At 34.6% G+C, this 18,037-nt stretch overlaps 1 protein-coding gene across 2 annotated transcripts in view; it reads right to left on the reverse strand.

Moving 5' to 3' along the window:
• The window catches only part of LOC149065559 (bleomycin hydrolase), a 60,606-nt gene extending 53,265 nt beyond the window's left edge, over positions 1-7,341 (reverse strand). Inside the window, exons 1-2 of one of the 2 annotated variants that reach the window (XM_089254025.1) lie at positions 7,117-7,341; positions 47-201 (exon numbers count right to left, since the gene is read on the reverse strand). In XM_089254025.1, coding sequence (XP_089110151.1) covers positions 47-201; positions 7,117-7,141 — 180 coding nt within the window. In that variant the 5' untranslated portion in view covers positions 7,142-7,341. Of the gene's footprint in view, positions 1-46; positions 202-3,012; positions 3,034-7,116 lie in introns of those variants that run through there. The other variant, XM_089254026.1, reaches the window with a different exon arrangement.
• Positions 7,342-18,037: the final 10,696 nt, after the last annotated feature.

Below are 18,037 nucleotides of genomic sequence, written 5' to 3' on the forward strand. Positions count from 1 at the left end.
AAATGTACACTTTTAACAGAAAATTAGAGCAATAAATAAAATTTACCTTGTGGGTGAACACATGGTTTGTAGTCTCAATTACTTTCCGTTGAATACATATTTCAAATGGATCTAATTTGGAACATGCATTTAATGCCAAAATATTTTTTGGATCAGATTTAAATGCTTTCTTGAAAGACTTCAAGACATCTGGTGTCAAAACTATGAGACAAAAAATTATTATAAACAATCAAAATTATTATAAACAATCAAAATTATAATAAACATAATTTGATATATGAATAATGGCCATAATATGTCATAGCTGCTAACTTTTGAAAATGGAAATTAGGGAGATTTTCACGTGGACCCATATTTTATACTAAAATCACTCCCTAATACAAAAAGGGACTTCTCCAAATAAAATAGGGTGCTTTACACACATGGAAGTTAAACCCTTGCATGGTTCATACTCTTTGAAAGTAAAAAAATTCAAGGACTATTCAAGCCCTTTTCCAGGCAAAATTTTAAAATTCAAGGACATTCATATTGTGGTTGATAAAAATTTAGATTTAAAAAGAAAAAAAAAATTACTTTCATTTTTAATTTCGAGTTTAAAATGCTAATTTATTAAAGATATATAATTTTTTAAAACAAATGTAATTTCATCTTGTAGACAATGTCAAGTTCTGAAGGGGGTCTTGCGTTAAAAAAAAAGGCATTGTAATTTAGAATTCAAAAAAATGACATTCAAGCAGAAATCATTTTATGTTTGAAACAGTATTGGAATGTGCCTTCGATAAAAATAAAATTAGAAAGCATGTAATCATATATGTAGGGTGACTATATGACCTGTATTTCCTGGGACATTCCCATATTTTCATGTAATTTTGGCCATCCTAACTTTTCATGAAAATATCCTATTATTTTTCCATATATTTTCAACAAAAAGTATTGAAATTTTTATTCTTTACTGAAAAATTTAATATTAAAATTATTTTCTCAATCCTATGAATTGTATTATCGTAATTATCATTTAAATATTGTAATGTTAAAATTTCCTACCCCCCCCCATAGAATTCATTTAAATCTACTGTTTCAATGCAATGGTGCTTAATTTTTTTGCCTTTGGTGTTTTGTTTTTCTTTTTGCAATTTTAGCAATAATTACCTTTGGCATCATTTTGGTGATAATTGGCGATTCCCCGTATTTTTTATCTAGGAAATATGATCAGCCCACATATATACTCCACTGACATTCCTTAATTCAATAGTTTCAAATATTTTGAAACAATATCTTAAGCGCAGTGTTTTACTGCCAGATTTCAGGCACCATCTTTTTAAGCATAGAAATTACCTCAGTTATGGGTGATCATATGTCCTGTTTTGAATTGTCTTGTAATCATTGTATCATTATTGCTCTAAACATTTTCGTCCGAGTAGAATATGGGTTTAGGGGATTTAGTTGAAAAGGGACAAAAATTGATGGAAGAAATTCACAATATATATATATATTTATTTATTTATTTATTTAAAGAACTTATAAGCACTTGAAAATGATTCAAGGACTGCAATGATTTTTCAAGGACTTTAAAGGACTGTACAAACCCTGTTAAAGTCTGGATACCCAGAGAAACCTATGCCCATGTCGATTTATTTCGAAGAGAGCCCAGGTTTTATTTTTTTCATACAGAGAATACATGGTTCATACTCTTTGAAAGTAAAAAAATTCAAGGACTATTCAAGCACTTTTCCAGCCAAAATTTTAAAATTCAAGGACATTCATACCGCAGTTGATAAAAAAATAAAAACAAAAATTTAATTACTTGGATTTTTTAATTTATATTCAACATTTACTCATTTTTAATTTTGAAACGCCAATTATTTAAAGCTATATAATTTTTTAAAATAATTATAATTCCCATTTCAACTTGTAGACAATGTCAAGTTCTAAAGGTCTTGCTTTTGAAAAAAGCCACTGTAGCTTAGTATGCAAAAAAAAATTTAAGCAGAAATCATTTTATGTTTGAAACAGTATTGAACTTTGCCTTTGATGAAAACAAATTAAAAAGCATGTAATCATATATCTAGGGTGGCTATATGTCTTGTATTCCCTGTGACATTTCCATATTTTCATGTAATTTTGGCCATCCCAATTTTTTCATGAAAAAATGTCCCATTATTTTCCATATATTTTCTACAAAGCCTATTGAAGATTTTATTCTTTACTGAAATTAAGTATTAAAATTATTTTCCTAATCCTATGAATTATATTATGATAATTATGACTTTAAATATTGTCATGTTAACATTCCCCCCCCCCCCCATATAGAATCCATTTAAATCTTCTGCTTCAATGCAATGGTGCTTCATTTTCTGCTTTTTTTGGCAATTGTAACGATAATTGGCAACTTTGCTTACCTTTGTTAACATTTTTGGTGACAATTGGCGATCTTCCCTTATTTTTATCATGGAAATATGGTAAGCCTGCATATATTCAACTGACATTCAATAGTTTAAAATATTTTGAAGGGATGAAATTTTTTGCTGCCATATTTTAGGCAACATGTTTTTAAACATAGAAATACCTCAGGTAAGCGTGACCATATGTCCTGCTTTGAACATTGTCACATAATCATTGTACCCTTGTTGCTCTACACATTTTCGCCCTAGTGGAATATGGTTTAGAGGGGATACAGTTGAAGGACGACAAAAATTTATGGAAGAAATTCACACAAAATAATTTTTTTCAAGCACTTGTAAACCATTATTATTATTTTTCAAGGACTGTAATGATTTTTCAAGGATTTTTAAAGACTTGAAAATGAATTTTTTTTTCAAGGACTGTAAGAACCCTGCCTTGGGAATGAAATCCCTATGCAAAAAACAAGTGAAATTGGAGGCCAAAACTTCAATGGTGATCTAGAAAAAAATATTGTGTTCAATCAGAAATGATGTGAACACACATTCTGCGTGAATGATCCCAAAATCATCAGAAGATGAAAAAAAGTGCCAATTTTTGAAGAACACTAACTTTTTGTGACACTTGCTTGATGTTTCTTTGATTTCACATGGGTGATGTCAGTCTTTCCACCATGACCAATGTTTATGTCCTTAACACAACTTGTACAAAAAGAAAAAGTCGTCCTTTTTCTGGAACATTTCATGAAAGGAAATTCATCTGAATAAGTACCTTAAAATTGATTAAATATTTTTTTGCTTATCAGTATTCATGTTTTGTTATGTACGTAACTTCAACAAAAAAGGAAGTTTTGACCACATGCGCGTCACTAAAATCTTCAATTATTATCCAGGACTATTGGCTGCTAAGCTATTTCCCTGCACGATAAGACAAACAACTTTACTTGTTACCATCAGAGGGTTTGTAAAACTTCCTTAAAAAAGGAATTTCTCACTATTCCCCATTTATGACATGTAATTTTGAAAGGGGGAAAAAAACAGAGGCAAAAGACTTTTTTGCTCCACACGAAATTCTTTAGGGATTGTTTTCAGAAGCAGGGATTATTTTTAAATGAAGTAGGGAATTATTTTTAGGGACAATTAGGAATTTTTTGTGATTCTCATAAAAATTTGGGAAATTTAAGAACTTTTTGGGAGGTCGAGAGATGAAGCTAAAATTCAGGAGACTCCCAGAAAATTTGGGAGACTTGGCAGCAATGATATGTTGTCATGTGATATGGAAACTACGTAAAGACATTATAAATGAAAAACTATGGTATGTTCATTTAGATACAATTTTCATGATGAGCCAGATCATTCAGAATGTTGAAATTTCATGACTTTCCCTAAAAATGTTCAAATATTAAGCTGTCCAACTATCATAAATTAAAAAAAAAAAAATGGCAGAGATATTTTTAGTTATACCTAGAAGGACCATCATCAGTCAAATTGACCAGTAACGTTATAGGCTCTTTCATAGCCGTGCACAGCAAATATTTTGTGGAATCATGGGATCAGATTTCCTCTAATATAAATAGAGATGTAAAATTCTCAAGAATAATCTTTCAGAGAATATTCAAGAATATTCTGTGCTAGGACTACTATTATAAATAACTTTCAGAATATTCTTATCAGTTCTTGATGAGAATATTCTCCTCTTATTTATAATATAGTTATATATAATATCCTTGAGAATATTCTCTGGAAGGACTACTTTCATAAATTATTGGGGAATATTCTTATAGAAAATAATAAGAATTATTCTGAAGTTATTAATAAGTCCTTCCAGAAAATATTTTTCAGTTACCGAAATCTTTCCAGAGAGTATTATCAAGAATATATGTAATAACATGTATTATAATAAATAATCTCAATAAATAACTTGAAAATAATATAATTATTATTTTTGTGTAATTATTTTGGATAAGAATATTCTCTAGTAATTTATAATAGTAGTCTTTTGAGAGAATATTCTCCAGAGAATGTCCCTGTCTCTCTTCCCGTCAAGAAGATGGGTATATTGAAGTTTGTAGACCACAATATTAAAGTTTGAAAGCAAGAAAATTAAACCAACAGGGCTGAATTACACAACTTTTACAGAAATGCGAGTGATACAGAATTTAAGTGTATGTGCATTGAAAAAACAGTTCTGTATCTTCTTAGAATGAAGGTGATTGTATAATAATTGCTTCCTTTATCAATCAACTTTAATTTAATTTCTTTTGTGTGTTTGTGAACTTATTTCTTAAAATTTATCTAATTTTAAAATAATTTTTTAATGTTTTAATTTAATGGTTTCTAAAATCTTTATAACCAAACTTTTAAAACCTCTCATGATGACCTGGAGAATATTCTGAGAATATTCTTGAACTAAAAGTTGTCATTGGGGAGTGATTATACCAAAAATTGTTTTGTTGCAAATGTTTGGCAATGAAAACTGATTTATATTTCACAATATAAACAAAATTAGTAAAAAAATTAAATTATTTGAAAGAAAAATTAATATTCTCGATTATTCTCCAATTTTTACATCCTTCTTGTTCTCCGAGGGAGAATATTCTCAATTCACATCTCTAAATATAAATACACTAACTTCGGCTAATTGACAGCATCGTTAATGATAGACTAAAAACAAAATAAAAATAATATGGTCAAAAATGTAGTGATGTTAATCACCAAATCTTATCTGAAAGCTAGTAAGTAGAAATTTAAGCATGTGATGATTACTTCATCAATACTTGCTGAAATACTGAAGCAGAATAATACTGCCTAGGTAGATATAATAATAAAAGATTGAAAATAAATTTTATGTGAAATTCATCAGGGACCCCTTTATATAAAACTTGTTTGACGCTTTTACACATAAAGACGTTACATTTTGTGTTTTCTGGGTAAGGAAAGGGAAAATATTCTTTTACTACGTTCAATGCATTGAAATATATATTCTCAAAGTGAGAAAAAATTTCCAAGGCCATCGAGTTTTACAACGAAACGAAGTATAGTATTAATCAGATTTAATATAGATATTATATAATTATAAAAATTCAATAATCATTAATAATTAACTGATTAGGTACTCTTATGCATTCCTCAAATCTTAACTTGAAAAATGAATCATTAAAAACCATTTAAGCCATTAAAAACAGTTAAAAAATAGGTACACACGTGTCTCTGGAGCAAAGAGGTTAAAAATAAATTTAATTATAAAAAATATACTTGGAAAACTTCAATTTTTACATCCTATTGCTTATCTACAGTCATATCTACATTTAAATGTAAAAGAAACTTATAAAAATTAAGATTTTGTAGTGAAAATCAACCTCTGGTCACTTTGACCAATATCAGTCATACGTAGAACAAAATGTTTTTCCATTCTAATGTTAAATAAACACTTCATAGACACTGGAACCTTGAAGCCCACGCTGCCAAATGAGCTATCCCTTTCTCCAAACAACTCTCTGAGGTCACCAAGTTCCTCAGTAATTCATAATTATTCAATGCAACCCTACTTTGTATATGCCCTTATTGCACGGTTAGCAAACTGGGCACAGCCCAGACAAACCCAGGCAGTTTTTTTCCAAATTATTTGTTACCAAACAAAATTCCACTTACATTTATCATTAGCAAAACAACTTTAACTTTTAAGCCTCATTTTTTTTTTAAATAGAAATTAATGTTTAGAGCTGAATGTAATTTCTTTGCATGGAAGAATAAATTGTTATCCTAACCTATACAAAAAACCATTGGGTTTTTGCTAAAAATCATGTGTCTTACATACATAGTCTTTAGCAAATTTACTTGCAAACCTTTCTAGTTAGGGTTTTTTTAAATACATTTTATCAATTTTTTAAAATAGAAATATTATATACCAGCTGAATACAATTTGTTTAATGTATAACATTTTGCCCGACTACAAAAGTCCACTGGGTTTATGTTCGTATTTGACAAATTAGCTAACCTGGTACTTCAAAGTACCATCAATAGATAAAGGGTTCAGCAGAGATGAGTGTGGATCAATCACAATTTATTCACCATTTGGCAACTGCAGAAGGTATGCCATGAGAAGGAATTCTTTTAAAACTACCAAAATACCCAGAAAAATAAGACTTTCTGGAAATACGAATGTTATAGGAACTCTGCAGAAAACATTGGGGCTTTTATGTAGTGGAAAGGAAAGTGCATTGGAATGAGTTTGATAGAAGAATATGTAGCCAAAGTTTAGAAAATGTGGTAAAAATGAGACACGATTTTGGCTTCTGTATATAACTTTAAATAACTAAGATACTTCATATGAAAAAATATATATATATATTCAGGCAACTTTTATGAGACTTTTTGGTAAAAAACCACTTATACATTTAAAGATATACCATTAAAGAATGTACCCCAAGAATATAAAATGTGGTAAAAATGGAAAATTTTGGCTAATAATGAACCAATATGATATTTTTCAAGGAAAAAATTATATTTAGGTCACTTTTATTTGATTTTTTGAAAAAAAAAACCAAACTGGTTTTTTTATGTAAACCACTTGATTAAAACCAAGGTTTAAATCCCCCAAACCACCCTAACACAGCTTTTTTTTTTTTCTTGTTCAACTTTGTACAGCATGTCAGTCGCGTTGATGTTAAATTAAAGAATATTTAATCAAGTGATGATTGAATGAAATTTTGTTTACCTCCTTTCACTTCTTCTTTCATCATCAAAAACTAATGAGCAAGCAAATGGCACTAATAAACACACCTGTCCGGCTTATTTCACAAAACGTATTAATAATTGTCTTTAATAAGCTTTGCCCACGACTCTACAGATGGGCAATCCGCTCATGAACCGTAGAAGAAGAGCCGGTTCTTTTTGGAGAGTGAAAACTTCCAGTCAGGGGTAAGACGCCTTCATATACTGTGTATTAAGGAGTTCTAGTCAGAGGTTATTCAAGTATTACGTCAGCATCGAGGGGAGGGTGTTTCGGATTTGCTGACTCTTGATGACAAGGGGGTGGGGAGGGGGGTTTGAAGGTTGCTTACGTCATCAACCACCCCTTTTTGAAAATATGAAATATTCTAAGCTGCTGACGAAATTTTGCTGACAGGGGGGGAGGGGGATCAGTGTTTTGCTGACTTTTGCTGACGAGGGGGGGGGGGGGAGTCAAAAATTGCTGAAAATCTGCTTACGTAATACTTGAATGGCCCCCACACAGAGACGGCCAGACGCATGCAGTCATGCCATTGAGCTTATATTACGTAATATTTATGCCGTGACAGCAGGTGGTTCCCAAACTTTTTGAACATGACCGCCCTTACCAAACGCGAGTCCCGGTGCAAAAATTATAGCACGGAAGGGGGGGGGGGCAGAGGGGTCTCGACAATTTCAGGGGGGCCTCCCTTAGCCCCCGAATTTTATATATATTCTGTGGGAGAGGGGAATCGAAAATTCAGAACGCAGCTCAGTACTGCTGAAGAAATAATTCCAGCACCTATGAAAATACAGAATGAATTTAAGAAATAATGCCAGCCAAGGCCGCAACTATATGCTTGGTCAGCCGGGGCAAGCACACATATTGGTGTTCCTTTGTAGTTTTGAAGAAGTTAATGGGTGAAATTTGCGCCCCTCTGCTCCGGCACCCGGGGCACCAGTCCCGCCTGATTCCAGCACCAATGAATATTCAGGATAAATGCAAGAAATAATTCCAGCGTCTATCAAAATTCAGAATAAATGCAAGAAATACTTTTAGAATTGACAAAAATTCAGAATGAATTGAAGAAATAATTCCAGAAATTGATGAAAATTCATAATTCTAAATATGATGAAAGTTTAGAACATTCCAGAACAATTTCTTTCCACATGAAAATGCAGAATTCCAGAAATTATGAAAGGAATTATTATTTTTGTAAGTTCGGTCTCCTCGATGGTTCGATCGGGCCTCCCAAAACGCGGGGCCCGTTACAAACACACTTGTTTCGCACACCCCTCTGTGGGGTGGTTTTTGTTTGTGGCTCTGTTTTTCAAGCCATATTCGTAGGGAATGCAGTCGAGTCGATCCCGCTTATAACGTTCTCACTTAGAGCGACTAATTTTCGTGGTCTCAACTCCAACTACATAATTCTCATTAAGTTTCTAGGTATTAAGTGTTTTAACACGAGAAATTTCTCACTGACAACGTTTTTATCATCACAGTTTTTTTGAAACTTTATAAGCGGGATCCACTGTTTTCAATCGGTCGAACGGATAAAATCCCGTGGTCTCTAGCTTCGTTTGCGTTGTGTTTAGTCGGCCGTGGGTGAACTCAGCAAAGAAAGTCTGTGAAAGAAAGTCTGGACACACTTTCAGACAGAAAACTCTGGACACGGCCCTGAATTCCTTATTTCACTCACTGTGGCGTGAGGTGCTGAAGTAGAGGCATTAGTAGACTCTTTCAACTCCAGCAAATGGCCTTTCTAGGTGAGACGGCCGAGAGAGATATAGACGACTTTTTCAAATCAATCAATGAAAGCACGGTCAAAATCAAATTATTTTTCGAAACAGCCAACCCTCGGTTTATGAACGTCTCTTTTTACGTACAGTTCGGTTTACGAACAACAAAAATAGATTCAGTTTGCGAACTAGTCTTGATTTACGAACATGCAAACCGTAAAAAAATTAGGGTAATTCCGAAAGAACAATAAAAAAAAATTAGGCTTAATAGAATAATTGAATCTACTGCCACGTGACACATTTTTTTTAGTTCTTTCCTCCTATCCAGCTCATGGATTAGCATATTTACCTCATTTCAAACTTTTGAGAAGGTTTACATCAGGGCTTGACAAATCCCCTGCGCCAGGTCACCATGACAACTAAAAAATTGGTATTGGATCCAAAAATTTTCTTTTTGTGATTACTGGCGCTGGAAAAAAAAATTACACTTGGTTTCCAAAAATTATTCTGTTGACACCTAGATTTTTTTCAAATTTGTCAAGCCCTGGTTTACATTCGAGAAATTTTTCGGAGATATTTTGAAAAATCTCTGACACAAAATCACAGGGGCGTAGCCACAAATTTCGTTCGGGGGGGAGGGGAACCAAAGTAATAGAACAATAGATTTTGCCATCTTTTCCATTTTTTCGGTCATTTTCTCACATTTCGTGGGGGGGGGGGGGACCAGACCCCCAAGTCCCCCCCTCCTTCCCCCGCTATGCCCTTGCGGAATTAAAACTCACTTTAACTTCTGGAAACACTCTAACTTGCGAACTGTTGATCTTAGAGGCATACTTCCAGATAGAGAAAGTATAGAAATAACATGTAGTACTCAGATATGTTATTCATATTTCAAGAGGTTGTATAGTTATTAAAATTTTATACCGTCCCCGTGTACCCCAAAACCCAATTAGAAAGTTGTTTCCTGATGCCAAAAAAAAATTCCACGTTTCTAAGTGCAATATTCACTGAGATATTCGAATAAACAGAGGAAAGTTGGGAAAAAACAGCATTAAACGCGGGTAAAACGGTTTTTCCGCATTTAGAGCAGTTTTTTTTCCCAATTTTCCTCCGTTTTTCGAATTCGAATACCTCAGTGAATATTGCATTTGGAAAACTGGATTTTTTTTGTTGCCATCAGAAGAGACAGGGCAACAACTTTTTCATTGGGTTTTGGGGCACACGGGGACTGTATAAAAAGTTAATTTTTATATTTTAACTATACAACCCCTTGAAACACGAATGACATATTTGAGTACTACACGTTATTTGGAAACTTTATCTAATAGGAAGTATGCCTCTAGCATCAACCGTTCACCAGTAAAATGCCATACCACGGTATTTGCTATTCCCATTGCATAGTACTTCTGGACAAAGCTTGGCAGCTAATTACGTACTTACAGAACTATGAATTCGGTTTGGAAGGCATTGTGGCCAGATTGCAAGCAGAATTTCGAGAGCTTTGATACTTAGATGAATATATGAAATTGATGAGATGACATGGGTCTGGCTCTGCCCTGGTATAAAATATAAAGAGGTTTCATATGAGGTTAGTTAGTTTCTAACCTCAGAATTGTTTCTCTTTAGGGGAAAAATGTTTTTAGTGTTAGTATGGTGATTTTAATTGATTTTACGTTATGTGTACCACAGTCGAATCATGTCATAACGAACTCCTAGATGCCGGAGAAATCACTTCGTTATAACATAAAAGAATTCCAGGTCCTTGCATTGTTCCTCTGTAAACCTATCTGGGGGATTAGAAAAGTGTTCGTTAAAACGAGATTTTCTCACTGTAAGGTTCGTTAAAACGGGATTCGGCCAGGGGCGTAGCCAGAAATTTCGTTCGTGGGGGGACTACTTTCATTTTGGGGGGGGACCAAAGTGACAGAACAATGGATTTGGCCATCTTTTTCCCTTTTTTCGGTCATTTTCTCACATTTCGGTGGGGGGGGGGGACCAGACCCCCAAGTCCCCTCCCCCCCCTCGCTACGCCCTTGGATTCGGCTGTACTATAGACCGTAAACTAGTGTTAAAATTGACGCTAGAAATCTTCGGGCCCCAGAAACGAATTTCACATCATTTTCTATGGGAAAAATAATTTCAGTTTACGAATAGACTTCAGAAACGAATTAAGTTCGTAAACGCAGCGTTGACTGTATTATAAAAAGTTTTGTTCATAAGTGGTCATAATTGGCAATTTCGCCGCAATTGTGTTGACAATTGGCGATGTCACGTATTTTCCCCTCGAACCAAATTTCCCGCATTTTTCTCAATGAAATATTGTCAGAGTGGTGAAACTTAGCAAAATAGACGAAAAAATTTTGGCTCGTAACGCGAATCATTGCTTGCATATCGAATTAAATTTTTTCTAAATATTTTGCTCATTAACTGAATCAATTGATAACGGAATTGCGCGCGCTCGTTAACCGTTGTTCCACTGTATCATTATCGAATGCCAGATGGTGCTGTCATCTAGCTTTCAAGTTGACAACTGAACGAGAGAAACATATTTTAAACTCTTTCGGACCCCAGCAACTCTCAGGTCGGGATTACACTCATGGCAAGGGCGTAGCGAGGAGGAGGGGAGGGGAGGGGAGGGGAGGGGGGAGGAGGACTTGGGGGTCTGGTCCCCCCCCGAAACGTGAGAAAATGACCAAAAAAAGGGAAAAAGATGGCCAAATCTATTGTTCTATCACTTTGGTAACCCCCCCCCCCCGAACGAAATTTCTGGCTACGCCCCTGACTCATGGCCCCCACATCTTGGAACAGGGCCCCTAGGCAGTGCCGTCTTAACGCATAGGCCCATCCGGGCGCGGTCCGGGGGCCTCGCAAAAATGAGATCTGGTAGAAATTTTCTAGAATTTACCATTTAGGGCCTCACAGGAAAACCAATTGGCCCGGGGGCCCATGATATGCTCTTTAGGCCAGACTTTTCACGGACCCCTCTATACTTACTTTATAGCGTGAAAAAACAAATCATTATGAGATTCATCCTGGGCCCTAGGCAGGGCTGTCTTAAGAGCATCATGGACCCCCGGGCCAAGTGATTTTTCTGAGGCCCTTCCAGGGAAATTCTCAGAAATCTCAACCAAATCTCATTTTTGTGAGGCCCCTTTTCTCTTGAGGCCCCGGGCCTTGCCCGGGTAGGCCCATGCTTTAAGACGGCACTGACCCTAGGGCTAGAGCTCTGCCAGTCCCACTCTTGTGGAGAGGCCATGATTACACTATAAAAGTTTAATAAAAGTTCATTTATAAAACTTGAAAAATGCAACTAATAAGGTTATCGGTTGCGTTTGCGTGAATGTAACCGGTACTATTATTATTTGCATTTTTCAAATTCTATAAAAAAGTTCTTTTATAAAACTTGAAAAATGCAACCAATAAAATCATCAGTTGCATTTTCTGGGATGTAACCAATATGCTTATTGGTTTTATAAAAGGGCTTTTATCAAACTTTCATTGTGTAATCTCGGCCTGAGGCTGGGATTACACTATAAATTTTTGATAAAAGATCTTTTATAAAACTTGAAGGAAACCAATAAGCCTATTGGTTACATTTGCGCGAATTTAAACTGATACGATTACTGATTGCCGATTTTTAAACTATGAAAGAAACATTTCTGAACGGTTTCATCTCCTACTTTAGAAACTAAATTTTACAAATTTATTTATGAATGATTAAGTTTGAATAATTCTTCACTTTTCGTCAAGAAACATAATGTTAATAAACTTCCTCATTCCGCCTAGATAGAAACTGTTGGTATTTTAGAATTTTCCTCACAATTTAGACTGGGATTAATCCAGGCCCGTAACTACGCTTATTTTAACAGGTGGGCCTATGGCATGGCTCCCACATCCTGGAGCAGGGCTCCTGGTCAGACTTTTCACGGGCCTTTCTTAATAGTTAATTTATAGCGGGGAAAAGCAAAAAATGACAAGAATTGTACCGGGCCTCAGGGATAGAGCCCTGTCAGCTCCGCCCTTGTTGGGGCCATGGGTGGGACAACAGGGCCTGAGCTCGGAACACCGAATGTAGTATCCCCAAATTATAAAAGCTCTTTCACTAGTTTGAAGTTATTTTTTTTCTGAAATACGGGATTTTCATTAATTTCCAATTATATTTCATTAATTTCCAATTATATTTCATTAATTTCCAATTATATTTCATTAATTTCCAATTATATTTCATTAATTTCCAATTATATTTCCAATTATATTTCATTAATTTCCAATTATATTTCATTAATTTCCAATTATATTTCATTAATTTCCAATTATATATTTTATCAGTTCTGAAAAGTCCATTCCATTTTCCTTCCAGTCCATTTTCTATTAATTCTGACTATGTTTTTCATTATTTCTGTCAATAATTTTAAATTATTATTCATTAATTTTAGAATTGACGTTCAGAAATTTAAATTATTCATTAATTTTAGAATTATTTTTCTATTAATTATGGAAGATTTTCATTAACTCTGGAAATTATGTCGAGCTTTCTCCATGTGTTTATATTTTTTTATAGTTCTAGATAATTTTCAGCATTCCTGTGCATTCTGTAATGTCGACTTCTTCCCAAGCATACTGTATAATACATACTTTAAAATCATATCGCAAGAGTGCCCCAAAAATATATGGATCCCACGGCTAACGGAATCGTTAACACGTTTCATGAAATACGTTGAGCAAAAAAATTATAACCGCATTGTTAGGGGGTTTATACGACCTATTTCGAGAGTGTTGCGACCCAAATTCGAGTTGAGACCCATAGGTTAGGAATTCTTGGTAAATGCTATGCGTTGCTCCAGCACAATGTTCTCCATATCTCAAATATTATAGTTAATTTTTTTTTTTTGCAAATTTTTACGCATTGAGGAAAAAACAAATTGTATTAAGATCTTGCGGGCATGTGATAAAGCAGCATGATATCAATGTAACTTATATAATAATGATAAAAAAAACAAACAAACAACAGTATTTGTTTTTTTTTTAATTTTTTAAATTTCGAATTTTAAATTTAATTTTAAATAGAATTAGGTCATCAAAAATTTAATCTTTTGCCTCATTCGATGTGAACTGAACAGTTTTATTTTCATTTTCAATCAATTTTTTGTTAATTCTGTTGATTTCATGCTATTTTGTCGTGCACGTAAGGTGTTAACAAAAAATTTGTTTTCTTAATGTTTTTTTTTGTCGCAAAAAAATAAGTACATATTAGAGATATGGACAACATTGTGCTGACGTGGCATAGCATATACAACCGAAAATATGTGCATTAAGTTTGAAATAAACCAATTATTTTTAATGATGTATCGAACATATCATAGTTTTTGAGGCTTTTTGACCATGTATGAGACCCTTTAAAAAATGAAACACCTGAAATTATCAAATAAATTTCCAGATTACAAACTAAATCACCATAAATCAATGGAAATCGTATAAGAATTGTAATAATGCATTTGCTACAATGAAAACTAAGAGTAAAACACAGAAAAGATCGGCTTTTTGAGAGACTGCCATAAATCTCTTTCGATAATCTCACGTTCAAAGAAGAAGAAGTGCATGTTTTATCGTTAGGATCACCTTCTTGAAAAGTTGTTTTACAAGAGAAGAATTATCGATATTTCGACAAGCGGATTGCGTGTGATCAACTCATTTACGATATGTGTGTGTGTTTTTTTAACGGCTTATCTTTCGCACCAGAACTTAACTCGAAATGATCATTTGTTGGTCGGTTATGAGATATGCGCTTCCATGGATTTAGGGCGTTTGTCATTTTGGCTTCTAAGATGATGCTCGACGAGTCAACAAATTTTCCACTGTTTAGAGGGTTCATATCTATTCTCTAATATAATGCCTATATGTATTCATCAACAGCTGCTCGCAGGGGCGTCGGAAGTGTTTCGAACCTGTGGGTGCCCGTCTTTTGAAATTTCGATTTTTGAATCAATTCTGTGGGTGCTCGAACCCGTTCTGCAAACTTCCGTGGGTGCTCGAGCACCCACAGCACCCCCAGCTCCGACGCCACTGGCTGCTCGGATCTACTTTGTTATAGAAGTTTAAACTTGTGTACAGGAGCGTAACTAGGATTTTTGATGCCCGGGCAAACATTATTTTTTTCGCCCCCCAACTTTAAAATTCGATAATTTTATAACTTTGTTCTTTGTTCCCACATAAAATTGTCGCCCCCTAAATTTTGCCGCCAGGGGTAGTTGCCCCCTGGCCCCCCTCCCTAGTTCCGGCCCTGCTTGTGTACGTGGTAATATAAAAAAATATATGACACGACATGGTTTTTTTTGCTGGCTAATGTGTCTTCATGATTCTTTTTTTTTTATTATATTGAGACAAAAACACATGTGCGAATATATCAAACAAAAGAACAAACACGGAAATTAATAACACACATGAATTTTTTAGTTGATATACACTGAAGGATCAGAAGAAAAAATAAAAGGGGAAAATTAAGAAAATCAAACTAAATCTATATTCAGCTGGTAAAAGGTTATTGCGAAAATTTAAATGAATAAAGAATGGAAACCAATCTATTAATCATAATCCTAACAATATTTTAAAGCCTTATGGGTGCCATTTTGAAAGGAGAAAATTAACAAAAATAGCTATAAATATGTATAAAAATAAAAAAAAATAAATTAATGATAATTATGATCAGATGCATAATGATTTCTACACTCGCAGGTTTTTTGATTAGTTAATGTGTTAGTGATGGGAAACACAAAGTGCAGATCTCGGTTTAATACTGTGTGTGTATGTTAAACGTGGTGTGTCACTTGCATTGCAGTTATTTGATGCATTCCGATGAGCTAATTACACCGATACCTACAGTTTAAAGCCGATGGCGAAGGGTCAAAAAAGAGGCAACCATACTTTACTCTAAAAGAGTTTACAACTCAGACCATAACAGGTTGGTTTGGCTAGAAATGAATATGAGAAAGACTTTCTTAAGTTTGTGTTCGATAATTTTTGTATCAGCAAGTATCAGAAGCCACTAGGGGTACGTCTATTTTAGATTTAGTTCACACTAGTTCCGAGGATCTTGTTGAACACACATATGTTTCGGTGGTGGACGAGTTTTCTTCTAGTAATTATCGTGTCGTTAGTTTCATCCGTAACCTTTCTTCGGGTAAAGCTGATAACAGAAGAATGGTTCCTCGTTTTCGAAGAACTAACTTTGATATTTTGAGAAAAAGGTTAGCAGGAGTTTTCGAAGACCGGGTGAAATCAGTTGGTGCGGTAGGTCAATGGGAAGAATTTAGGGCAAGTCATACCATTTATTCGTAAAAGCGTGTTTGTTTGGTAGCGGCATCTCTGGTTCACTCAAGATAAAGATTGCGTAATGTTTATCTTGAAAGAAGCATTGAGAGAGTATAAAAGTGGAACAGGTTACCTGTCATCATTTACTGAAAAAAGAAGGGCATTGAAGAGGTGATTAGGGAAAGTAAAAAGGAAGTTGAATCTCTCTCTCTCTCTCTCTCTCTCTCTCTAGGGCAGGTAACATTGGCGCTGGCCCAAAATCATTTTTAAAGTATATCAACAATGGACGTAAGGAGGATCTAGGATACAGAGCAATGTAGGCCTGTGTAGTGAAGCTAATGGGGATACTCGGGAATCCAAATGATAGGGAAATGCTGAAGACGTGAACTTCAATATGATTGCAGCATGAGCTAACGATTGGAACATAACTTTCATCGTTGACATATGCCTGGTTACTCATTTTGGTTCGAACAACTCACGTTTTACTTACGAGTTGAATGATATTACTGTCCCATATATGCAAACTAGGGTCCCTGATTTGGGAATTCTCATTAACTTAGGCTTAGGCTTTCTGAACATTGTTCAGCGGTAGTTAAAAAAGTGAATAGAATGCTAGAGGTTTCGTTTTTAAAAACTTCTCTTGGCGTTCTCCTTGAGTCATTCTTCCACTTTTCCAAGGGTTTGTTCGTCTTGGACTGGAGTATGCCGTAAGATTGTGGAGACCATATCTACAGAGTAACATAGACTTGGTTGAGGGGATGCAGAGAAGAGCTACGTGTGCCCTTGTTCGCACACAAGACTCGAGTCATGAAGAGAGACTAGATTTCCTAAATATGTTTACATTGGAAAAACGCAGGTGTCTGGGGGATAAGATTGAAGAGTTTAAAATTTTCAACGGGATGGATAAGATGGACTATGAGTTATTAATACATCGTCAATCAACTTCTTCGACAAGGGGACACCAGTACCATTTAGTAAGGGACAACTCCAGATTTCGGTTTGGCAGGGAGTTTTGCTCTAATACGGTTGTGAATAAATGGAATAGCTTACCTCCGGGGGTTCATGAATTTTCACACAACTGACATACTTAAAAAGAAGTACGATAAGCATATCGGGATAAATCGAGAAGTTGTCCATATATATATACTCAGATAAGACAACCATAATCTTTTTTTGGATAGTGTATTATATGTCATTAATTATTAGTTTTTTGTGATATGTGCTCTTATTTTGGGTTGCTGTAGTTTAGTTATGATTGACATAAAGATTTTTTATGAATTTCTTTTTCAACCACATCATTGGGCAATTTGCCTGTTGTGGCCTTTGTGTTTGTATTTGTATATGGCTATCAGGTATCACACTGTAGAAGAGTGATATACTTTGAACTTCGTACTTGTAAAAGTCTTATTTCAAACACGTTTTGTGACACATTTTCTCACAACGTCACAATCAGACTTGACAACGAGTTTTATGTGAACAAACTGGAGGCACACGCAAATCTTACAACAGAAATCAGAAAAGATTTCCAAACGGAAAGTTGAATGAATAAGAGTAGTGTATGGGAAGCGTTTTATTTCCCTTCAGCGTTATGTTTGCTGTTCCTTGGTGCAAATACAAACCTCACTCCTGGAATCAAACCAACATCAACAATGCTGGGTAAGGAAAAAAAACCCTCTACACCCCGTGGGAAAAATATTCTGTTCTTATTTGTCGCGACGACAAAATGAAACTACGTGCTTTATGGAACAAGCGTAAGTGAAATCATTTTTCGGGCAAAGTTTTTTTTTGCTCTTTTCTCCCCCTTGGCCCCAAGAGAAAAGGATTATTTTGCTCATTTTTTCTCCTTCAGAAGATATTAAGCTTGACAGTCTATGCATCCC

Source organism: Pholcus phalangioides, unplaced genomic scaffold, assembly GCF_987345545.1.
Source record: "Pholcus phalangioides strain wild (caught in Gottingen) unplaced genomic scaffold, Ppha-v1.0 ptg000039l_1, whole genome shotgun sequence".
NCBI lineage: Eukaryota > Metazoa > Arthropoda > Arachnida > Araneae > Pholcidae > Pholcus > Pholcus phalangioides.